This window comes from Salvelinus sp. IW2-2015, unplaced genomic scaffold (assembly GCF_002910315.2).
Source record: "Salvelinus sp. IW2-2015 unplaced genomic scaffold, ASM291031v2 Un_scaffold1184, whole genome shotgun sequence".
Lineage (NCBI taxonomy): Eukaryota > Metazoa > Chordata > Actinopteri > Salmoniformes > Salmonidae > Salvelinus > Salvelinus sp. IW2-2015.
The window spans coordinates 76,699-103,444 of record NW_019942767.1 but is presented as its reverse complement, the minus strand read 5'-3'; the positions used below and the strand labels follow the sequence as shown (position 1 = coordinate 103,444).

The 26,746-nt window shown below is 42.6% G+C and overlaps 1 protein-coding gene across 1 annotated transcript; it reads right to left on the bottom strand.

Annotated features, from left to right (window-relative positions):
- Positions 1-782: 782 nt before the first annotated feature.
- Positions 783-16,133, bottom strand: LOC139024201 (mucin-3A-like). The gene is made up of 3 exons (XM_070438792.1): positions 15,934-16,133; positions 1,666-3,139; positions 783-1,496 (listed from the first exon to the last, which is right to left on the bottom strand). Exons 1-3 carry the CDS (start codon positions 16,131-16,133, stop codon positions 783-785), a joined length of 2,388 nt encoding a protein of 795 aa, XP_070294893.1.
- Between the last annotated feature and the right edge of the window lie 10,613 nt (positions 16,134-26,746).

Below are 26,746 nucleotides of genomic sequence, written 5' to 3'. Positions count from 1 at the left end.
CATGTGTGTGCCAGCCCGATGGTGTTTTCATTTGACGGTGGTCGACTCAACATTTCAGAGGTTCCGTTTTTATTCTCTCAACAGTAACTGGTTCACACTTCCGGGTCATTAGTCCAAGTCATTGATTTCAATTTTCCAGCTTTAACATCTGTTTTATGTTAAACGTCATAAATTTGAAGTGAACATATACCAAGGTCATGACAGACATATGGTGCCATCAGGGGCGGACTTGAGGCCCCAGACAGAGGCCAGTCTGAGAACCCCCCTTAACTCTGTCAGGGTTGGAATAATCCCTTATTAACGAGTGGAGCATGAAGGGGCCTCAAGCTGAAAAATTAAAACAAACGATTACCAGTATACTTTTTTTTAAATGATGCCCAGCTCATGATGTCCGTGAGGACTGATGATGTGAGGCCTGAGGCACTTGCCTCTTCTGCCTAATGGTAACTCTGCCACTGGGTGCCATAATGATTTTCAGCAGCACTAACACAGCTAGCAGTAAAGGAGGTCTATGGTCCTGGTTAAGCTCCTTTCACAGAACTTGGCGTGAGAAGGAAGCCAAAACACCTTAAAAAGAGCAAGTTGACCCTTTTTTGTGAAGAAAAGTAAATTGAGCATCAATTGAAGTACATTCCACCAGCATTATTTACATGGCTGTCATTTTATGTTGCTGAGAAGCAGCTCACAATTCTGTTTGGATTTCCATTTTGCAGACAGCTCTGAGCTCATCCTTGAACCCACATAACATTCTGTCCTGCTCCTACGCTCTCTTCTCTTTCTGCTCATACAGCACAGTCTGTTGATTGGTGGGTGTGGGAGTAGATACCGGAGTCTCTTTGTTGGTGAGAGTGGGAGTAGAGACCGGAGATCCATTGGTTTGGTGAGAGTGGATAGAGACGGAGTCTCTTTGTTGGTGAGAGTGGGAGTAGAGACCGGAGTCTCTTGGTTGGTGAGAGTGGGAGTAGAGACCGGAGTCTCTTGGTTGGTGAGAGTGGGAGTAGAGAGAGTTCTTTGTTGGTGAGAGTGGGAAGTAGAGACCGAGTCTCTTTGTTGTGAGAGTGAGATAGAGACGGAGTCTCTTTGTTGGTGAGAGTGGTAGTAGACGCGAGTCTTTTGTTGGTGGAGTGGGTAGTAGAGACCGGAGTCTCTTTGTTGGTGAGAGTGGAGTAGAGACCGGAGTCTCTTGGTGGTGAGAGGTGGGAGTAGAGACCGGAGTCTCTTGGTTGGTGAGAGTGGGAGTAGACAGGAGTCTTTTGTTGGTGGGAGTGGGAGTAGAGACCGGAGTCTTTTTGTTGGTGAAGTGGGAGTAGAGACCGTGGCTCTTTGTTGGTGAGAGTGGAGTAGAGACCGGAGTCTTTGGTGGTGGAGTGGGAGTAGAGCACGTGGTCTCTTTGTTGGTGAGAGTGGGAGTAGAGACCGAGTTCTTTGTTGGTGAGAGTGGGAGTAGAGAGACCGGAGTCTGTTGGTTGGTGAGAGTGGGAGTAGAGACCGTAGTTCTTTGTTGGTGAGAGTGGGAGTAGAGTCGGTAGTCTCTTTGTTGGTGAGAGTGGAGTAGAGACCGTGGTCTCTGTTTGGTGAGAGTGGTAGTATAGAACGGAGTCTATTTGTTGGTGAGAGTGGGAGTAGAGACCGGAGATCTTTGTTGGTGAGAGTGGGAGTAGAGACCGGAGTCTCTTGTTGGTGAGAGTGGGAGTAGAGACCGGAGTCTGTTGGTTGGTGAGAGTGGGAGTAGAGACCGTAGTCTCTTTGTTGGTGAGAGTGGGATAAGATAGGAGTCTCTTTGTTGGTGAGAGTGGGAGTAAAGACCGGAGTCTGTTGGTTGGTGAGAGTGGGAGTAGAGTCGTAGTCTCTTTGTTGGTGAGAGTGGGAGTAGACCGGAGTTCTTTGTTGGTGAGAGTGGGAGTAGAGACCGGAGTCTTTGGTTGGTGAGATTGGGAGTAGAGACGGAGTCTGTTGGTTGGTGAGAGTGGGAGTAGAGACCGGAGTCTCTTGGTTGGTGAGAGTGGGAGTAGAGACCGGAGTCTCTTGTTGGTGAGAGTGGGAGTAGAGACCGGAGTCTCTTTGTTGGTGAGAGTGGTAGTAGAGACGGAGTCTCTTTGTTGGTGAGAGTGGTAGTAGAGACGGAGTCTCTTTGTTGGTGAGAGTAGAGACGTAGTCTCTTTGTTGGTGAGAGTGGGAGTAGAGCACGGAGTCTCTTTGTTGGTGAGAGTGGGAGTAGAGACCGGAGTCTCTTTGTTGGTGAGAGTGGGAGTAGAGACCGGAGTTTCTTTGTTGGTGAGGAGTGGGAGTAGAGACCGGAGTCTTTTGTTTGGTGAGTGGGAGTAGAGACCGAGTCTCTTTGTTGGTGAGAGTGGGAGTAGAGACTGAGTCTTTGGTTGGTGAGAGTGGGAGTAGAGACCGGAGTCTCTTTGTTGGTGAGAGTGGGAGTAGAGACCGAGTTCTTTGTTGGTGAGAGTGGGAGTAGAGACCGGAGTCTGTTTGGTTGTGAGAGTGGGAGTAGAGTCGGATAGTCTCTTTGTTGGTGAGAGTGGGAGTATTAGGAGTTCTTGTTGGTGAGAGTGAGGTAGAGACAGTCTCTTGTTGGTGAGAGTGGAGGATAAGAGAGTCTCTTTGTTGGTGAGAGTGGGAGTAGAGATCTAGTGTCTCTTGTTGGTGAGAGTGTGGTAGTAAGAGACGGAGTCTCTTTGTTGGTGGTAAGTAGAGACGGTGTTCTTTGTTGGTGAAGGGAGAGTAGAGACCGTGGTCTCTTTGTTGGTGAGAGTGGTAGATATAGAAGAGGAGTCTATTTGTTGGTGAGAGTGGGAGTAGAGACGGAGTTCTTGGTTGGTGAGAGTGGGAGTAGAGACCGGAGTCTCTTGGTTGGTGAGAGTGGGAGTAAGAGACCGGGGTCTCTTTGTTGGTGAAGTGGAGTAGAGACCGGAGTCTCTTTGTTGGTGAGAGTGGTAGTAGAGAAGGAGTCTTTTGTTTGGTGAGAGTGGTAGTAGAGACCGGAGTCTCTTTGTTGGTGAGAGTAGAGACCGGAGTCTCTTTGTTGGTGAGAGTGGGAGTAGAGACCGTGGTCTCTTTGTTGGTGAGAGTGGGAGTAGATACCGGAGTCTCTTTGCTGGTGAGAGTGGGAGTAGAGACCGGAGTGTCTTTGCTGGTGAGAGTAGATACCGGAATCTATTTGTTGGTGGGAGTGGGAGTGTGTTGAGGGAGAGACAAGAATATGTTTGTTGGTTGGTGGGTGTGGGAGTGGATTGGGGGAGAGACCGGAGTCTGTTGGTTGGTGGGTGTGGGAGTGGATTGGGGGAGAGACCGGAGTCTGTTGGTTGGTGGGAGGGCATAGGGAATGTTCTTTTTGACATGTCTCTGCCAGGAGGATACAGCAGTCCGGCTAGCAGACACATGTAGGACATGTAGATGTAGTATTCCTTGTTAGAGTTATGTCCATTGATCTAGTTTTCCTCAGAAGGCCATGTGTTCTTCGTCTAAAGACCATTACTGAGTGCTCTGTACGACTGTGTCTGCCTCCCATGATCCACTTGGGCGCTCAGCAGTCAGTTTTCTGCTCCTCTCGCCAGCGCTGTGAAAAGAGAAGAACAAGATCAGAGTGAAGGAGGGGGGGGGAGTAGGAGGATTCTGTCAGGCAGGGCGACATTCGGCGAAGAGCAGCAAGGAGCGTACAGACTGAAGGTGAAGACACAGTCAGAGTGCCTTCCCATGAAGCACCACCGCCCACGAAAATAAAAAAAGAACATTCCCAAATGTTTCCTCAGAAGGTGGGAGGAGTGGGTAAAAAAAAAAACAGGGCTGTAGCTGCAGTTTGGCTGTGAACCAGCGAGGATGGTGAAGTCTAGGTGTAGAGGACAGCCTGCATTTTCTCTTCGGTGAGGCACAGGAGTTGATTTGCGGTGATTGACAGCTCCTGGGTTTTTAGTTGTGATGTTTACCCTCTCCCTGGCTCAGCCTGTCTGACTGTGTGGGCTTATCCCCTTGTTTGTACATTATGTTTGAGAGGAAAGTGGTTTCCTGCTGAAACACACAGCTACATGTTTGTAGCTGCAGGCATGCCCTACAAATTACGTACAGTATATGGTTTGCTGGGTTTTTCTACGTCTACTGCATATTTGACATCAATTACAAAACAATGCAGACACTCTCTCACCTTCTCGCTCTCTCTGTCTCTCTCTCTCTGTCTCTCTCTCTCGTTCTCTCTCTCTCTCGCTCTCTCCGTCTCTCTCTCTCTCTTGCTCTCTCCGTCTCTCTCTCTCTCTCTGTCTCTTTCTCTCTTTCTCTCTTTCTCTCTCTCTCTCTCTCTGTCTCTCTCTCTCTCTCTCTCTGTCTTTCTCGCTCTCTCTGTCTGAACCACTGACCCTGGGGAGAGTAGAGAGGGGAGTCTGATGCCCCCACCGAGCTCAGCTGAGCACCCAGGCAAAGAAAGTAAATTACAGGTCTCTCACGCCAGTGTTTGGGAATGCATTGCAATTTTTCCGAGACCCAATATGAAAGCCATAATCCACAAGGCAGAGGCGAGAAATATGAGTCTGGCATATCGTAACACTCTCTCTGCCTTTTCACGTCCCTTACTATTCACAACCCGGCCCTTAAATTGACTGACCATTTAGGTTGGCGATGACGGCAGTGTCTGGAAGAGCGGGGGCCACACCAACCTCAAGTTTACTTTTTTTCATTCTTTTTTTTCTCAAAATGGCCGCCTAGTTATGTGGTTTTCTAATAGGGCTTCGCTATGAATTACTTTGTTCAGTTTTTTTTCTCTCAAAATGGCCGCCTAGTTATGTGGCTTTCTACTAGGGCTGTGCTGTGAATGACATTGTTCTGTTGTTTTCTCAAAGGAGTCCCACGTGATTAGACAAAGCTGTTTGCTCCTTGGCAGTGTTACGCGTCAACATGAGTTATGACCGGCTTTCTAACAAGCATCAGATTTTACGCTAGGAAAGCAGCGCCGGTCCGACACATGGTGCGAGCACACCTCTCAAACCAACAGGGAAATTAAAAAAGACATTTCGACTAATCATTTAATCTCATCGGCATTCACCTAGTTTCCTTCCAGTGTTTCTCCTATTGTTCTGATCTCATCCCTTCCAACAATGCTGGAGCCATTCTTTAATAATGCCTTGGCATTCTCACATAAATCCACAGCCCAGTTGAAGGATAAAAGTTAATGACCTCATAGCATGTCATTTTCAGACACTTCTGCCTTTTGGAGTCTCTCTTTTTGAAAGCACCTTCAAGAGCTCGATGGCACAGAACAGACGAGAGTGAGCCGCTCTGCCGTGGGACGTATAATGACATCTTCTACTATAGGCCAGACTGGTTACAGGCCATAACACCATAACAGAGCTTATTGTGGAGATCCCATGGACAGGAGAAAGAAGTTGTAAGTTCTCAGAAAATAGTTGTGTTTTTCGGTGCTTAGCCAACATGCATCTAGAGATAACGGTAAAAAAAATAGCATTTGAGAAGATAACTGAGAATACCCTTGAACTGTATTTTATAGGAAAATTTATATGTTTCTGCTTGTGAGAATTTGAAATCGCTTTTTTTACTATCGTCAGAACTTCTGGGACCTTGAATTGATCTAAACCCTCTGATAAGTGCTCATGACTCAACTCACTGCTATTTCCTCTGTACAAAGTGAATCCCATCTCTCCTCTCACTTCAGCAAGTCTACCGAGGTCACATGGTGCTATCTCCAAGCATCATGGGTAGTAAATCCTCGTCCCAGAGCAGGTTAGTGAGAAGCTCTGTGGAGGCTGAAATTGAATCAACGTTACCTCCCATCACACTGCTGAAATCCAACCCCAGTTAGCTGAGCTCCTAGCCTCCTAGCCTCCTAGCCTCCTAGCCTCCAAGCCTCCTAGCCTCCTTGCCTTCTAGCCTCCTAGCCTCCTAGCCTCCTAGCCTCCTTGCCTTCTAGCCTCCTAGCCTCCTAGCCTCCTAGCTCAGAGAAGGATCCTAGCTCTGACTATGTCTATTAGAATATAGACATGTTTTTTTGGTGTCATGGATAAAACTTGCACCTCACCCATTTTCTTTTTAATGTTCCCAGATAGACTTGGCTGAGCTCCCGAACATAAATGTCTGATTTGTTGCAGGTTAACTGCGAGTCTGGGGAAGGGGGGGGGGGGGGGGGAGTCATATATTGCATCGCAGGGGTTGCTGAGTGGTACATCAATTTGGGAGATTGAGGGGGAGCCGGAGGTCTGCTAGTTACAGTTCTAGACTGCAGATGTTGCACAGACAGTGGTAGGGCACATAGCTCCTTTGAAGGACCTTCTTAACAATGGACTACAGATGTGGTTTGTGGTTAGTGCATTTTCAGCAGGAGGAGCAATCAATGCTTTGTGACTTTCTGATTTCAAAAGGGGGCAACTTCACTGTGAATCTACATTTTAAATATGCGTCCTCTGAAGTTCCTACGAAGTTCTTAACGATAAGTTTGGCCTTTGATTTCTCGATTCGTTCTTGTAGTAATGAGCTCGATGAGAAGCACACTGCCCTAGAGTTGTCAATGAGACACATCCAACATTCAATCTGCAATTTGGGTAGCAGCAACTGTCTCAGCCGTTCACCAATCACGTTCACCAATCACGTTCCACCAATCACGTTCCACCAATCACGTCAGCTCTAATTGAAAAGGTGAAATCTGAAAATCTTTTCTTCTGTACATAAATCTGGAGCTTGTAAACACAGACCACGTCTATCAGAGCTCCGCTCTGCGGCTTGGCATGGTCCTATCTGGAATGTAAATCATTGTGTGTGTGTGTGTGTGTGTGTGTGTGTGTGGTGTGTGTGTGTGTGTGTGTGTGTGTGTGTGTGTGTGTGTGGTGTGTGTGTGTGTGGTGTGTGTGTGTGTGCGTGGTTGATGAGGAGAAAGACCTGTCAGTCTTGTCTCGTGGCAGGTTATCTGGTCCCTCCTATACAAACCATCAGAGAAGAGTGATTCAGGGTGATAAAGAGCTGTGCTGTAGGATGAAGGACAGGCCGTTTCTTAGTGGGCCTCTCAGCATTTACTCATTAACCCATAACCATTACAGTAATCCATACACCATTACAGTAACCCATACACAATTAGAGCAACCCATAATTACAGTAACCCATACAACATTAGAGAATACACCATTAAAATAACCCATACACCAATTAGAGCAACCCATAATTAACAGTAACCCATACACCATTACAGAATACACCATTAAAATAGCCCATACACCATTACAGTAACCACACACCATACAGTAACCCATACACCATTACAGAATACACCATTAAAATAACCCATACACCATTAAAGTATGCCATACAACATTAGAGTAACCTATACACCATTAAAATAACCCATACACCATTACAGTAACCCACACACCATTACAGTAACCCATACACCATTACAGTAACCTATACACCATTAAAGTAACCCATACACCATTAAGTAACCCATACAACATTAGATTAACCCATACACCATTACAGTAACCCATACACCATTACATAATAAACCATTAAAATAACCCATACACCATTAAAGTATGCCATACAACATTAGAGTAACCTATACACCATTAAAATAACCCATACACCATTACAGTAACGAATACACCATTACAGTAACCCATACACCATTACAGTAACCCATACACCATTACAGTAACCCATGCACCATTACAGAATACACCATTAAAATAAGCCATACACCATTACAGTAACCCATACACCACTACAGAATACACCATTAAAATAACCAACACCATTACAGTAACCCATACACCATTACACTAAACCATAGACAACTAAAGAAACCCATACACAATTACACTAAACCATAGACAACTAAAGAAACCCATTACCATTGCAGTAACCCATACACCAATGCAGTAACCCATACACAGTTGCATTAACCCATACACCATTGCAGTAACCCATACACCAATGCAGAACCCATACACCAATGCAGTAACCCATACACCAATGCAGTAACTCATACACCAAATGCAGTAACCCATACACCAATGCAGTAACCCATACACAGTTGCATTAACCCATACACCATTGCAGTAACCCATACACCAATGCAGTAACCCATACACCAATGCAGTAACCCATACACCAATGCAGTAACCCATACACCAATGCAGTAACCCATAACACCATTGCAGTAACCCATACACCAATGCAGTAACCCACACACCAATGCAGTAACCCATACACCAATGCAAGTAACCCATACACCAATGCAGAACCACACACCCAACAAACCCACACACAATCAGTAACCCACACACCAATGCAGTAACTCATAGACAATTTCAGTCAACCATAATTACACTAACCCATACACCATACACTAACCCATAGACAACTAAAGAAACCCATACACCATTACAGTAACCCATACACCATTACAGAAACCCATACACCATTACAGAATACACCATTACAGTAACCCATACACCATTACAGTAACCCATAGACAACTAAAGAAACCCATACACCATTACAGAAACCCATACACCATTACAGAAACCCATACAACATTACACTAACCCATAGACAACTAAAGAAACCCATACACCATACAGAAACCCATACACCATTACAGAATACACCATTACAGTAACCCATACACCATTACAGTAACCCATACACCATTACAGAATACACCATTACAGTAACCCATACACCATTACAGTAACCCACACACCATTACAGTAACCCTTACACCATTACAGAATACACCATTACAGTAACCCATACACCATTACAGAATACACCATTACAGTAACCCATACACCATTACAGTAACCCACACACCATAGTATGGTCAAGAACTACAGAACTACAGGAAACGTATGACTCTGTAATTGCAAACAAAGGTTTCTGTACCAAATATTAAGTTCTGCTTTTCTGATGTATCAAATACTTATGTCATGCAATAAAATGGCAAATGAATTACTTAAAAATCATACAATGTGATTTTCTGGATTTTTGTTTTAGATTCCGTCTCTCACAGTTGAAGTGTACCTATGAGACAAATTACAGACCTCTACATGCTTTGTAAGTAGGAAAACCTGCAAAATCGGCAGTGTATCAAATACTTGTTCTCCCCACTGTATGTGGTAGATTTGGATAGAAAACACTGTAAAGTTTCTTAAAGAAAATGTAATTAGAGTATGACATTAAATAAAGGTGTCGTTCATGGACTTAATAAGATGCTTGCATTCAGAGAAAGGTTGGGTAAGTCAATGGATACTGTAATGGCATTGAATAGAAAAGTACAACAACAACAAAAAATCCTACTTCCTGGATGGATTGTTCTCAGGTTTTCACCTGCCAAATCAGTTCTGTTATATTCACAGACACTATTTTAACAGTTTTGGAAACTTTAGAGTGTTTCCTATCCACATCTACCAATTATATGCAAATCCTATCTTCTGGGCCTGAGTAGCAGGCAGTTTAGTTTGGGCACGCTTTTCATCCAAAATTCAGAAATGCTGCCCCCTACCCTAGAGAAGTTAAATGCGGAAGACACATTTCAGTTGAATACATTCAGTTGAATACATTCAGTTGGACAACTGACTAGGTATCCCCCTTTCGTCTTTCCCTTTCCATTCACAGTGTTTTACATTTGTTCAGCTCTTTCTTGGACTTTCCTGTCTAAAATGATCATTTTCCCTAAACATGCACAGTAGGTGTAATTACAACTCATTATAGAAGTGAATGGCAAATCCAGAATACAACTACTTTCATTGTGTTTATCAATCTATCGTTCAGAGAATACAATAACGTATTTTTGCTACCCCCCCCCCAACAAAATCAACTGCATTCTTTAGTATATACAATTATAGAATTATACATCATGAAGCTGACAATGGAAGATAAACACATTTTTATATAGAGAGTAAAGGGACCACACAGATGTATCCCAGAGAGCCACGCACGCACGCACGCACGCACGCACGCACGCACGCACGCACGCACGCACGCACGCAGCCACACACACACACACACACACACACACACACACACACACACACACACACACACACACACACACACACACACACACACACACACACACACACACACACACACACACACACATACACACACACACACACACACACACACACATCATACATACATACATACATACATACATACATACATACATACAACATACATAATACATACATACATACATATACATACATACATACAATCATACATAACATACATACATACATACATACAATACTAACATACATACATACATACATACATACATACATACATACATACATACATACATACATACATACATACATACATACATACATACATACATACATACACACACACAGGAGGGTGTGTGTGTATATAACAACGTTACATCTCAGGGCACTCTTCAAACTGAGCTCTTTTTCTCTGGAATTTGTTGAACCAAGACTATGTGAAAATATGCACGTAAGCAATTACATTCCCAAGTCCTAGTGCCAACTGCTTGCTCTCTGCCTGTGTCTGATGTGTGGGTGAGTGTGTGTGCCACGTACAGCTGGCCACTTATAACATTGAATGCCACTAAACAGTATTTAGTGATAAGGGAGCATACAAGAGGATCCCTTCCTATCAACTCACATACAAAATATATTTAATTTATCCTCTCATAGCTCTGAGAACACTTTGTGTTTATGAGATGATGTGTGTCACCCAGACTGAGACTGCTTTTTTTAATGTAGTCACCAAATACTTACACTGAGTGTACAAAAAAAATGAAGATCACCTTCCTGATATTGAGTTGCACCCCTCAGAACAGCCTCAATTTGTCGGTGCATGGACTCCACAAAGTGTCGAAGGCGTTCCACAGGGATGCTGGCCCATGTTGACTCCAATGCTTCCCACAGTTGTGTCAAGATGGTTTGGTGTCCTTTGGCTGGTGGACCATTCTTGATACACGCAGGAAACGGTGAAGTTGTTGACACACTCAAACCGGTGTGCCTGGCATCAACTACCACACCCAGTTCAAAAGGCACTTAAATATTTTTTCCTGCCCGTTCACCCTCTGAATGGCACACATACACAATCCATGTCTCAATTGTCTCAAGACTTAAAAATCCTTCATTAACCTGTCTCCTCCCCTTTATCTATACTGATTGATGTGGATTTAACAAGTGACATCAATAAGGAATCATTGTTTTAACCTGGTCAGTCTATGTCATGGAAAAAGCCTCTGTTCATAATGTTTTGTATACTCAGTGTACGAGAACACCTTTTAATTTAGTCACTAAACACTTATGTCACCAGCCGAGCGGCTACGCGAGGAAGAGCATCCATGCACCACCACACACACACACACACACACACACACACACACACACACACACACACACACACACACACACACACACACACACACACACACACACACACACACACACACACACACACACACACACACACCACACACCCACACCCACACACACACACACACACACACAACACTCTACTACCCTTCCTCTGATTAATAGCCAACACAAACCAACAGTTTTGGTTACAAAGAGAGCAGCTCCCAGAATGCTCAGGGAAGCAATCAAAAGACCTCTGCTTGAGAGAATCAAACTCTGCATTCCATCTCAGTAGCTCATTAAATGCATTACCAGCTCAAAGACATTCAGAGACACAGCATTCAGAGAGACAACATTCAGAGACACAGCATTCAGAGAGACAACATTCAGAGACAAAACATTCAGAGACACAACATTCAGAGACACAACATTCAGAGACACAACATTCAGAGACACAACATTCAGAGACAAAACACAACATTCAGACACACAACATTCAGAGACACAACATTCAGACACAACATTCAGAGACACAACATTCAGAGACACATACATTCAGAGACAACATCAGAGACCACAAACATTCAGAGACACAACATTCAGAGACACTACATTCAGAGACAACATTCAGAGAACACAACATTCAGAGACACTACATTCAGAGACACAACATTCAGAGACACAACATTCAGAGACACTAAATTCAGAGACAACATTCAGAGCATACATCAGAGACACAACATTCAAGACACAACATCGAGACACAACATTCAGAGACACAACATTCAGAGACACAAACATTCAGAGACACTACATTCAGAGACACAACATTCAGAGACACAACATTCAGAGACAACATTCAGAGACAACGTTCAGAGACTAAATTTATTCACGCCTCCACATTTATATATTCTTCATGTCAATAAAATTGCTTTGTAATTTGCACATTGTGTTTTCCATGCAGTATATCTCAAGGCGGGAATGTGTGTCAGAAGTTAACAAGCCATTTGTCTACTCTCCTCCTTTCACTGTAACATGCAGACTGTCGACATCAACGTTTAATTATGCAAATAAACTATTAAACGCTTTGCAACCCAACCCTGATTCTGTCAGGTTGTTACGTCCCTGTCTTAGCAGCTTGTGTGTCTGTTGTGCTCTGGCTTTTGGGGCATTGGTCTCCTAAGATCAAGCTGTGAAAACGAAGGGATATTTTATGTGGTGATTACGCTAGCTTGGTGTCGTTTAAGAAGACTGTTCTAAAGGCTGGTTCTTGGACGAACCTGTACTGGCAGGTTCCTGCTGTAATTAGCTTACACACATCTCTTTTCCCGCCTCTACCTTCAGACACACACACACACACACAACACACACACACACCACACACACACACACACACACACACACACACACACACACAACACACACACACACACACACCACACACACACACACACCACACACACACACACACACACACACACACCACACTCACTCACACACTTCAGCTGCTGCCTGAACACATCCCTTTCTGCCTGTGGTTTGACCAACTCTCATAGGCCTTAAACTAAAAATACATGATCATTAAAATCCCTGACACAGACAGCTACCATCTTTTTCCTTCCTGCTGTGAAGAATGTCACATCTTTTTCCTCAGCACATTATCTTGACCTTGAAAGCTAGGCTTTTTGTTCGGAAATTCTCACCCCTAAGCTTTAATGGATTTCATTTTTTCCATTTCAAACTATGATCAAGGAACCAAGCCTTTTTTTCTAGCATGTTCCACGACATTTTACGACACACTTCTTGCAATTTGAATGTCAGTGGTGAGAAATTGTTTATTTATTGCGGTGCCAGAGAAAAGAGGACAGAGGGCTGGTATGGGTTAGGGTATGCTCTGCCCACCTCTCATGGCACCCATTTTCCAGATATACTAACAGCCATGACAGGTCCTCTGGGACAGATATTTTAACAGCCATGACAGGTCCTCTGGGACAGATATACTAACAGCCATGACAGGTCCTCTGGGACAGATATACTAACAGCCATGACAGGTCCTCTGGGACAGATATACTAACAGCCATGACATGTCCTCTGGGACAGATATACTAACAGCCATGACAGGTCATCTGGGCAGGTATACCAACAGCCATGACAGGCATCTGGGACAGATATACTAACAGCCATGACAGGTCCTCTGGGACAGATATACGACAGCCATGACAGGTACTCTGGGACAGATATACTAACAGCCATGACAGGTCCTCTGGGACAGATATACTAACAGCCATGACAGGTCCTCTGGGACAGATATACTAACAGCCATGACAGGTCCTCTGGGACAGATATACTAACAGCCATGACAGTCCTCTGGGACAAATATACTAACAGCCATGACAGGTCCTCTGGACAGATATACTAACAGCCATGACAGGTCCTCTGATCCAGATATACTAACAGCCATGACAGGTCCTCTGGACAGATATACTAACAGCCATGACAGGTCCTCTGGGACAGATATACTAACAGCCATGACAGGTCCTCTGGACAAATATTACTAACAGCCATGACAGGTCCTCTGGGACAGATATACTAACAGCCATGACAGGTCCTCTGATCCAGATATACTAACAGCCATGACAGGTCCTCTGGGACAGATATACTAACAGCCATGACAGGTCCTCTGGGACAGATATACTAACAGCCATGACAGGTCCTCTGGGACAGATATACTAACAGCCACTGTACCATGTTTTTCCACTTGTATGCTGCGGAGTCAAAATGTTATTGAATTTGAGAGAGAAAATAAAATTAGATGAATGAAGCGCCAACAGAAACAGTAAACTCCCCCGGAAAATACCAACTCGCATGAGAACTTTTCATATTTTAATACGTAACGTATTAGCACCAACTTCACATGGAATATCACACCTGCCTCTCTCTCTCTTCCCTTCTCCTTCTTCTTCATCTTCTTCCTCTTCCTCTCTCTTTCATAGTTCTCTCAACCCTAAAGATGCCTAATGGTTCTAAAATAGTCAAGTAAAGTAGTAAGTTGAAAACCAGGAAAAATATTGAATTACCTGCCGAGGAGCATTCACGTTCCACAGAGCAAATCTAATAAAAGGAAATAGATTGACCTCGACACTACTAAAGGGATCATATGCACCCTCGTAGAGATGGATTACTGAAGCCTCAGAGAGATTTTATCTGAGCTTATAGCTAGGTAGAACGCGAACAAGTAGGCTACAGTACACACCATTGAGTGACCTCAGTGCTAATGACAAGAGGAGAGGAAGTTACCTCGCGCGCTAAAGGAACTTCTATCACAAGAAGACATAGAGCAGTGTAAAGGGATCAACAGTCACTAGATGAATAGAGCATGTAAAGGGAACAATAGTCACTAAAGGAATAGAGCAGTGTAAAGGGAACAACAGTCACTAGATGAATAGAGCAGTGTAAAGGAACAAACAGTCACTAAAGATAGAGCAGTGTAAAGGGAACAACAGTCACTAAAGAATAGAGCAGTGTAAAGGATCAACAGTCACTAGATGAATAGAGCAGTGTAAAGGGAAACAACAGTCACTTAAGGAATAGAGCAGTGTAAAGGGAACAACAGTCACTAGATGAATAGAGCAGTGTAAAGGGATCAACAGTCACTTAAGGAATAGAGCAGTGTAAAGGGAACAACAGTCACCAGATGAATAGAGCAGTGTAAAGGGATCAACAGTCACTAAAGGAATAGAGCAGTGTAAAGGGAACAACAGTCACCAGATGAATAGAGCAGTGTAAAGGAACAACATCACTAGATATAGTCAGCGATGTAAATGGAACACATCACTAAAAATAGAGCAGTGTAAAGGGAACAACAGTCACTAGATGAATATAGCGCAGTGTAAAGGGAACAACAGTCACTAAAGAATAGAGCAGAGTGTAAAGGGAACAACAGTCCACTAAAGGAATAGGGCAGTGTAAAGGGAACAACAGTCACTAAAGGATAGAGCAGTGTAAAGGGAACAACAGTCACTAGATGCTGTCTGGGTTGTTATAAATCTGTCTCTCTAGTAATCGAAAAGGTTGCAAGTTCAAATCCCCCGAGCTGACGACGTACCAAATCTGTCGTTCTGCCCCCTGGAACAAGGCAGTAAACCCACTGTTCCTAGGCCGTCATTGAAAATAAGAATTTGTTCTTAACTGTTAAATAAATGCTATGCTTAATATCTCTAACTTTATTGTCACTTGTTTGAATGTACAGATGCATATTGTGTCCAGTGGTAAAGTTCTTAATGTGTGTTATTTAGACTAGTCTACTGCTTCAAATTATTTTTAATTAAAATATGAAACGTTTTTAGCTCGCAGCACCTTTCCTGAACTTGTTACCCTGTGCTTTTCACAGGTTTTAATGCGTTTTCACCTCAGAATATATTTCCGCAAAGATTGACTTCCTCTTTACACCCGTCTAAATTTAAACAGTAAAGTTGAAGGCTGCACAAACAGACAGGCTAAAGTGTTAATTAAATACTTAAACAATCATCTTTAATGCTTAATGCTTGAACCTCAGGGTTCTCTACGGTGTTGTAGGTCAGGGCCTGACCATAGAGAGCCCTCTGGGTTCTCTACGGTGTTGTAGGTCAGGGCCTGACCATAGAAGAGCCCTCTGGGTTCTCTATGGTGTTGTAGGTCAGGGCCTGACCATAGAGAGTCCTCGGGGTTCTCCTGCGTGTTGTAGGTCAGGGCCTGACCATAGAGAGTCCTCGGGGTTTCTCTACGGTGTTGTAGGTCAGGCCTGACCATAGAGAGCCCTCTGGGTTCTCTCACGGTGTGTAGGTCAGGGCCTGACCATAGAGAGTCCTCGTGGTTCTCTTGCCGTGTTGTAGGTCAGGCCTGACCATAGAGAGTCCTCGGGGTTCTCTACGGTGTTGTAGGTCAGGGCCTGACCATAGAGAGCCCTCTGGGTTCTCTCTACCGGTGTTGTAGGTCATGGGCAGCTGTGACTAGGGGGGTGAATCTAGTTTTCCTATTTCTATGTTTTTGTGTATGGTTCCCAATTAGAGACAGCTCCACCGTTATTGTTGTCTACTCTCATTCATTTTGACTTCGAAAGCAATGTCCACTTCGGAAATGCATTTTTTTTTTTTATATAAATGTACTTTTATTTATTTTTTAATGTAATTTTTTTGATACTACATTGACACCATGTCTTATGGTCATTGTTTGGTGGATTTGGAAAACACTAGTTATTTGTTGTTTGTTTATTTGTAGATTAATCAGGAGAAGCCTACACTTCTACCCTCCAGAGAAGACATAGCGAGGTTGAGTGAGGATGAGACAAAGAAAGCAGAAACCACCTGGACTGAAGTCAAGAAAAGCATCCAGCTCAGTCTGCTGGAGATGCACCCTTTACATACGTACTCAACATACAGTACCGTGTTAGAACCTAAAACAACGTCCTAAACATACAACCTTATTATGAAACCATACCTCTTTAGTATATACTGAGTGTACAAATCATCACTTTCCTTCACTCTCCTCCCCTCCACTCTCCTTTTACTCCCACTCTCCTCCTCTCTCCTCCACTATCTTCTCCACCCTCTCCTCTCCTCCACTCTCCTCCACTCCACTCTCCTCCTCTCTCCTACCACTATCTTCTCCACCCTCTCCTCTCCTCCACTCTCCTCCACTCCACTCTCCTCCTCTCTCCTCCACTATCTTCTCCACCACTCTCCTCTACTCTCTCCTCCACTCTCCTCCACTCTCCCCACTCCCCCACTCTCCTCCTCTCTCCTCCACTATCTTCTCCACCACTCTCCTCTCTCCACTCTCCTCCACTCTCCCCCACTCTCCTCCTCTCTCTCCTCCACTATCTCTCTCCACCACTCTCCTCTCCTCCACTCTCCTCCCACTCTCCCCCACTCTTCTCCTCTCTCCTCCACTCTCCTCCTCTCTCCTCCTCTCTCCTCTTCTCTCCTCTTCCCTCCTCCACTCCGCTCACCTACTCCGCTCTCCTCTCCTCCACTCTGCTCCTTCCTCCTCTGCTTTCCTTTAATAAAAATATGAACTGAGTGTACAACACATTAAGAACTCCTTCCTAATATTGATTTGCACCCCCTTTTGCCCTCAGAACAGCCTCAATTTGTCGGGGCATGGACTCTACAAGGTGTCGAAAGTGTTCCACAGGGATGCTGGCCCACGTGGACTCCAATGCTTCCCACAGTTGTGTCAAGTAGGCTGGATGTCCTTTGAGTGGTGTACCATTCTTGATACACACAGGAAACTGTTGAGCGTGAAAAACCCAGCAGCCTTGAGGTTCTTGTCACACTCAAAATGGTGCGCCTGTCACCTACTACCACACCCCGTTCAATGGCACCTAAATATTTTGTACTGCCCGTTCACCCTATGAATGGCACACATACACAATTCATGTCTCAATTGTCTCAAGGATTAAAAATAATTGTTTAACCTGTCTCTTCCCTTTCATCTACACTTGATTGAAGTGGATTTAACAGCTTTCACCTAGATTCACCTGGTCAATGTATGTTATTGAAAGAGCAGGTGTTCCTAATGTTTTGTACACTCAGTGTACATCCATATTATAAAGCCATAAGTCCTCAATTTACAACCGTATCTGTACAAGCCCATTAAAGACGTGCTCCAGAACCCTGGCTAATAGTAAGTGTTTTTTAAACATTTGGGTTGGATGTGTCAGTGTTTAGTTCAAATATACATAATTACTGTCTTATCTCAACTAGCCATGAAATCCCTAGTTTGAAAGTGACTGTTTACTGGAAGTTGAGTGGCACCACATGTCCCTTCAGGTTGGCCAGCCCCCCTAGCAATTAGAGTTTCAGCCCATGAGATTTAGAGAGAGAGAGAGAGAGAGAGAGAATATTGATTTGTTTAACACTTTTGTGGTTACTTCATGATTCCACGTGTGTTAATTCATAGTTTTGATGTCTTCACTATTCTAGGAAATAGTAAACAAATAAAGAACAACCTTTGAATGAGTAGGTGTTTCAAAACGTTTGACTGGTCCTGTACGTTTAACTGAATAATCAGACTGAACTAGATCAATAAGTAATTAATCAATATTGTAACACCTTTAATCAATAACAAATGAACAACTCTTACAAATAAAGCATAAAGACAACTTCCCATCTTTTTTTTTTTTTTTAACTTTTTAATCTCAAGGGAAAGATTTGGAAAACAAAAGTTGAATGACAACACACATACACATGAACACACAGAAACAACACACCCTCCATATAACTCATATCATAGGGCTAATAGTACTGTAGAGCTCTTGTACACAATATAGCTGGGTCGCCCCGTCCTGTACCTAGGGGTCCACCACCCTGCAGCTGGGTCACCCCGTCCTGTACCTAGGGGTCCACCACCCTGTAGCTGGGTCAGCCCGTCTGTACCTAGGGGTCCACCACCCTGTACAGCTGGGTCCCGTCCTGTACTAGGGGTCCACCACCTGCAGCTGGGTCAGCCCGTCCTGTACCTAGGGGTCCACCACCCTGCAGCTGGGTCACCCCGTCCTGTACCTAGGGGTCCACCACCCTGCGCTGGTCACCCCGTCCTGCCCCTAGGGGTCCACCACCCTGCAGCTGGGTCACCCCGTCCTGTACCTAGGGGTCCACCACCCTGCAGCTGGGTCACCCCGTCCTGCCCCTAGGGGTCCACCACCCTGCAGCTGGGTCACCCCGTCCTGTACCTAGGGGTCCACCACCCTGCAGCTGGGTCACCCCGTCCTGCACCTAGGGGTCCACGGCCCTGCAGCGCCCCCAACACACCCCACTCAGCTTAAGGATCTTAGTGAAACATTCACTATTGGTTTCAGGTGTGTCAGGCCAAGGCCAGAGTGACAACAGTACAGCAGACCCCCAGGGCCAGAACCGAGCAGCCCAGCAGCTAGGGATTTCCTAAATCTCCCCTGGTGTGGGCATGTTTTCAATACAGACTCCTTTTGTCGTACAGTATTCCATATAAGGTATCCAGTACTTATGAAAGTTGCACAGTGTTTCTTTAATGTTAAAACAAAATCTAGTGATACTGTACATAACTTGACATTTCCTGCATACATTGTGGGAGGATAACCAACCTTCCAATGAATGGCAAGGCATATATTAGCCACTATAAATTCTAGGTTACACAGTTTCTTCTGATAACAGTCTCCAGTATCAACATTTCCAAGCAAACAAAAACAGGGAAAATATGTAGACACGTGGAGATAAAAGAACATACTCTTTGTCAGAAATCAGCCAGCTTTCACAGGACCACAACATGTACAAATGTGTCCTCTTTAGTTCTTTACACCTCCAGCAGAATAATACCATTTCTGAGTGCATGATATTCAGTTTCACTGGCATATAGTACATTCTATGGATCGTTATAAACGGCAGTAATTTATGTCTGAGATTATATGAAGATGACAGAGTATTCTAACCTGTCTGTATCCATTCGTCATCGTTAATAGCATCTCCCTGGGCTTCCGCGCATTTTTGTTTTACATGTCTTGTGTCATCGGGAAAAGCCTCTATCAACCCTTGATACAGTTTGGAAATCAACTTTGGAGGTTTGTCAGACTGCCTTAAAATAGCATCTGGCTTGTCCAGTGTTTACTGGACAGAGAGAATAAAGTGTTGTATCTGCAAAAATTCACCTCACCTCCGTCACAGACTGGTCTTCCCTAGCTGCATGACCCTGCTGAGACCCCTGTCACCATCTGAAACGCCTAAAATGAGGCATGACAAAGAATTACCTTGGTGTACATTAATACATTACATTATCCAATCATTTAATGAATGGTTCAATAATTGAAATGACCATTATTCCCAGATCCCAGACTGTAGCTTTAAGCTGCTATACTGTATTCACTGGAGGTCGACCCATCAAATCAATACGGAACTTTGTATCATTCACTGAATATACTGCAACATTCACCTGAGCTCCGTAGACTGGTCTTCCCTGGCTGTGTGACCCTGCTGGGACCCCTGTCACCATCTGATCCTGCTAAGACATGATTAACATAGTGTTGTGTACTTACTTGCACCTAGAGGGCTGCCTTCCCATGGAACCCGACAGAGATCATTGCGGAAGCGGGCGGTCAGACAGACAACTTCGGGATGAAATTATAATTTTTGTTGAAACAGCCCTTTAAATGCTTGCTTTGTGTTAGCCTTCCTATTGTATTAAAAAAAAWATATATATTGTGTGCATTATTCACACACTCAGAATTCAGTAGTCTACCTCTCCTAGTTGAGCATGAGATTTCAAGTGTGCCTAGTATGTTTGGTCTTATTGAAATAGAGCAGACCGCCTACATGTGGCGGAGAATCACGTGGCACTTAATTTAAATAGGAAATTAACTTCAATTTGATTAGACTGTAGTTTAGTACAGTGTCTGTAAATAAATATTGATCATGAAAAGAAGTGGAGGGTGCTCATCAAACGTGAGTCGAAGTGTAATCTAAAATTGTAATCATCATTAAAAAGGAAAGGGCACAACTTGCACATAGGTTAGGCTACTATTGTGAGCGAGCGTTGCGCCTTTTCATTTTCAATAAGTATGGATTACCCATGTATTTGTCTCTGCTTGCAAATCGTCCTCCTGAAAGGTAGGCTGAATGCTATAGAACTATGCATAACGTAGCAAGCGTTGCTGTCATCATTCTTGGAGAAGCACAGGACAGTTATCTTTCCAAGGAAATGTACTTCCTAAACAGGCCTATAGCTTACTACATTATTTTATCTTTATTTAACTAGGCAAGTCAGTTAAGAAAGCATTCTTATTTTCAATGACGGCCTAGGAACAGTGGGTTAACTGCCTTGTTCAGGGTCAGAACAACAGATTTTTACCTTGTCAACTCGGGGATTCGATCTTGCAACCTTTCGGTTACAAGTTCAACGCTCTAACCACTAGGCTACCTGCCGCCCCACATTGCCTAGAAATAGGCCTAAACATTGACCACCCATATTACCCATCTTCCAACTCCTAAACGGTAGGCTATAAAAATAGCTCAAGAGAAAGTGCAAGTCTCTCCAACTCTGTTCTCTTCAAACTACACCTAGCATATTGTCTGATCTATCCCAGTAAAACAATGTAAGGGCCATGTGAGAATCTCTGGTCAGTTAAACTATTTCTAAAGTTAGTATGCGCATTTGATATTGCCCATAGAGTGCAACATTTCTGGGAACATGGCTGGCAAGTGAGCTGGGTCACATACGCCAAAAATAACATTGCAGGACTGAGGTTGGGAACAGTTCTTGTGGAAGAGGGTGGGAGTCAGACAGAAAGCTAACGGGTACAGACGGGGGAAATCGGTCCCACGCAGACCTCTACTGTGCACCATGACAGTGAAGCCTGTAAAGTTAGAGCTGTTTATTACTGTGTCAGTGTGAAAAGTAGGGAATTAGCTAGGGACATCTGACAGATCAATAGCGTTACATTGACATACTGACTAATACAACTCACATTGCACTGAAAAAATGTCAGAAAATCCATTTTGATTTGTTTAGCTGATGGTTTCATCGTTTGATTCAGGTCCAGATTGATTGAGGCAACAAAAAAAAATTGCTAATATCAGCCAACTTTTGGCCAGAACTCTCTCTAACTGTACATCAACTGGCGAAAGCTTGTCAAGTTAATTTATTTCTGAAACGTGACAAGACAAAGGCTGTAAAACATGTCCATACAAACAACTGTTAGATAGTAACAATAGCCACCTCATATCGCTATCTGACAGATAACTGTAGGCTAGAGCTGACCTGGCTGTTGTAGCTACTAGCTAGCATAGCTTCTTCATTCACCTCAGTGGAGAGGGGCTGTAACATTAGCAATAATTACACGTCAGTTACAATAGTAGCTCAGCACTGCGAATAAACACTAGTTTAGATGTGTTTCTTCTGTTAAGTTATACAGCAGTTACCTTGCCAGCTACATCAGTCAGCGAAAGAGTAGCCAGTTTCTTTTCCTTTTACAACTATCGTGAAAGTGCACAACATGTACACACTGAACTATGCTCAACTCTCCCGTGCTGGTCCAACCAGCCTTCCAGAAGCGTTGCCGTCACACAGCCTGTCAGCCCGCTCTGTGGTGTACGCATGTACGCATGGTCCTAAATCCAGCCGGATAAACACTCCAAACAGCCTACCCGACCACTTGGAGGCGTCCACATGGTCCTAAAGCACACCGTGTCTTGTTTTGTATCACATTACAATGATAAAACTGGGGGGGACAAAAAGAACATTTCAGAATGTGGGGGACATGTCCCCCCATACCCAGTGAAAGTTTGGCCCCTGAGCACAACTGTAGGTGCTCATACACAACAATACATGACTAGACTGCCTACAAGTCAAGCCCTCCTCAAACCTTTCACATTTTTGCTAACAGCCCATCTCAATGTCCCGTTAGTGACTCTGAGTGTAACAAAACATTTACCAGTCTACTGTACCCTTTTTTGTTTACAGATGAACTTGGTTTATTGTATGGTTACACATCCTGATGATCAGTCTTCATGTCTTTCCAGGAGACTTGTAGTACAAACAAATCTTATGCAAGATTTCGAAGCAGTGGGTGGTGAAGAATGTGTACGAGAGGCATGTCCATCTGGCTGTGGAGAACAGAAAGGACCAGACGGTTGTCTACAAGGAGCCAGAGTCACAGCCCCCCCAAATCCAACGTCCCTGCCAACATCACCACAGCTTGTTAAATCAGCTGCCATTACCCAACACAAGAAGAAGTTCACCAGCTGAAGAACATTCTGGAACCTGCCTGGAACATTCAACTAACACAACATCCATATTCATTTAGACTGATGTTGTTGTATAATATAGAATGCCTACTATGCTCACCACTGCATTCTGGTATAGACATTGCTAGCTGTTGTACATACAGTGTATAAACTTGTGTTTTATGTCGTATTTTTTACAAGTGTACTGATAAGTGTCTAAATTATTCCAGCTGCGTCAGAAACTAATAAAGTGTTGACTACAACTTCTTCATCAATTCATTGTGATATTCATTACATTTATTTAGATAAACCAGCTTCCATCTTACTGCTAAAACAAATGATGCACGGAGTTGATGTATCATTTAAACTAATTTGTTGGCAAGTAAACATGTTTTATTAAAACAGTAGATTAGTCTGTCAATATAGCAAATAAGTAGACCTGGCTTGTATTCAAGACCAAGTTTATTTGCTCTGGAGACCGAGGTGAATTTACACAGCAGTTTGCAGGAACAGTTATTGCGGTGTATGACAAAGTATATACAGTTGAAGAAAAATATACTACTAACGTCTGTAATAAATACTACAGTTCTACAAAGGGAATACTTGTATATGGTGTGTTTGGGTGATGCAATGAGGTGTTCTGAGTCACTTCGATTCAAAGGGGAGTTTGTTGTTAAGGAACCTTTCACATCTCTTGAGAGTCATCAACATCTGTGTATCCAGCATTATTGTCTGTGAGAGAAAGATGGAAACGCTATTACACATTCATGGGCAATCATTGTGTACGTTAGCTAGCTAGCAACAACACAGAAGTATAGGTAGTCCAAGACTAATGAGTCATTAAAGCCAAAGTCATTCCTTTACTCTTCACCATCATTATCAAAACATTTATAAAGTTTTGTGTACAAGCAGGTAGCAGGTTAGCCTAGCGGTTAGAGCGTTGGATTTGTAACTGAAAGGTTGCAAAATCGAATCCCCGAGCTGACAAGGTAAAAATATGCCGTTCTGCCCCTCAACAAGGCAGTTAACCCACTGTTCCTAGGCTGTCATTGATCTTAACTGACTTGCCTACTTAAATAAAGGTAGAATAAAATTATATAATGAGAAGCAATGAGGCTAGCTAGCTAGCTATAATGTTAGACTACAGTACATTTTAGGTATAGCAAGCAACAAAGCTAGCTAGCTATACTTGGCTAGCTTGGTTTGTAGTGGTTCTAGCAAGCCCCGCTATGACTAAATTGTACTGTATTCAACAACACTGCCTCTGTTAAAAGATAGCTTAAATAGTTAAACACGTTACTCATTTGTCATTTACCTTCCTGAGTCCTGTTCCAGCTGGTCTAGCCTGTGGTAGAGTAGTGATGTAATAATGTGTTGTATTGTAGATATGTAGTGGTGTAACAATGTGTTACACCACTACACTGCCACAACATATCTACAATATCTACAAAACAACATATCTACAATACAACACATTATTACACCACTACTCTACCACTACATATCTACAATACAACACATTATAACACCACTACTCTACCACTACATATCTACAATACAACACATTATTACACCACTACTCTACCACTATATTGTTTAGATATATAGTGATAGAGTAGTGGTGTTATAGTGTTGTTTATAGAATTATGTAGGTAGAGTCTGGTGTAATGTTTGTATTGTGTATGTGTGTGGTAGTGGTGTAATAATTGTTGTTGTAGATATTGTGGTAGAGTAGTGGTGTTAAGTGTTGTTGTAGATATATAGTGGTAGAGTAGTGGTGTAATAATGTGTTGTATGTGTATGTAGTGGTAGAGTAGTGGTGTAATAATGTGTTGGTATTGTAGATATGTAGTGGTAGAGTAGTGGTGTAATAATGTGTTGTATTGTAGATATGTAGTGGTAGAGTGTGGTGTAATAATGTGTTGTATTGTAGATTGTAGTGGTAGAGTAGTGGTGTAATAATGTGTTTTGTATTGTAGATATGTAGTGGTAGAGTAGTGGTGTATAATATGTGTTGTATTGTAGATATAGTGGTAGAGTAGTGGTGTGTAATAATGTGTTGTATTGTAGATATTATGGTGGTAGAGTAGTGGTGTAATAATGTGTTGTAGTAGATATATAGTGTAGAGTAGTGGTGTAATAATGTGTTGTATTAGTATGATATGTGTGGTAGAGTAGTGGTGTAATAAATGTGTTGTATTGTAGATATGTAGTGGTAGAGTTAGTGGTGTAATAATTGTGTTGTATTGTAGATATGTAGTGGTAGAGTAGTGGTGTAATAATGTGTTGTATTATAGATATATAGTGGTAGAGTAGTGGTGTAATAATGTGTTTGTATTGTAGATATGTGTGGTGTAATAATTGTTGTATTGTAGATTATAGTGTAGAGTAGTGGTGTAATAATGTGTTGTATTGTAGATATAAGTGGTAGAGTAGTGGTGTAATAATGTGTTGTATTGTAGATATAGTAGTGGTAGAGTAGTGGTGTAATAATGTGTTGTATTGAGATATTAGTGTAGAGTAGTGGTGTATAATGTGTTGTATTGTAGATATATATGTGGTAGAGTAGTGGTGTAATAATGTGTTGTATTGTAGATATATAGTGGTAGAGTAGTGTGGGTAATAATGTGTGTGTATTGTAGATTATATAGTGGTAGAGTAGTGGTGTATAATTGTTGAATTGTATGATATATAGTGGTGGTATAAGTGTGTTGTATTGTATATATGTGGTAGAGTGGTGGTAATAATGTGTTGTATTGTAGATATATATGGTAGAGTAGTGGTGTAATAATGTGGTTGTATTGTAGTATATAGTGGTAGAGTAGTGGTGTAATAATGTGTTGTATTGTAGATATATAGTGGTAGAGTAGTGGTGTAATAATGTGTTGTATTGTAGATATGTGTGGTGTAAATGTGTTTATTGTAGAATTGTATTGGTGTTATGTGTGTATTATGTGTGTTATTGATGTTGTTGTGATGAGTATATGAGTTTGTGGTATTGTGTGTATGTGTAGTTGTTGTAATAATGTGTTGTATTGTAGATATGTATTAGTGGTAGAGTAGTGGTGTAATAATGTGTTGTATTGTAGATATTATAGTGGTAGAGTAGTTGTGTAATAATGTGTTTATTGTAGATATGTAGTGGTAGAGTAGTGGTGTAATAATGTGTTGTATTGTAGATATGTAGTGGTAGAGTAGTGGTGTAATAATGTGTTGTATTGTAGATATTAGTGGTAGAGTAGTGGTGTATAATGTGTTGTATTGTAGAGTATTAGTGGTAGGTAGTGGTGTAATAATGTGTTTATTGTAGATATATAGTGGTAGAGTAGTGGTGTAATAATGTGTTGTATTGTAGATATGTAGTGGTAGAGTAGTGGTGTAATAATGTGTTGTATTGTAGATATGTAGTGGTAGAGTAGTGGTGTAATAATGTGTTGTATTGTAGATATGTTAGTGGTAGAGTAGTGGTGTAATATGTGTTGTATTGTAGATTATAGTGGTAGAGTAGTGGTGTAATAATGTGTTGTATTGTAGATGATATGTGGTAGAGTAGTGGTGTATATAATGTGTTGTATTGTAGAATATGATAGTGGTAGAGTAGTGGTGTATAATGTGTTGTATTGTAGATATGTAGTGGTAGAGTAGTGGTGTAATAATGTGTTGTATTATAGA

Bases quoted from the DNA above. Each gene is read 5' to 3' on its own strand.
- LOC139024201 (XM_070438792.1), bottom strand. From the start codon at position 16,133: ATGGTCAGGCCTGACCTACAACACCGTAGAGAAACCCCGAGGACTCTC. The intron at 3,140-15,933 runs GTCAGGCCCTGA...TACTCTCACCAG, and splicing joins AACCCAGAGGGCTCTCTATG to CAAAGACACTCCGGTCTCTA. The intron at 1,497-1,665 runs GTCTCTACTCCC...TCACCAACAAAG, and splicing joins CTCACCAACAAGAGACTCCG to AACTACGGTCTCTACTCCCA.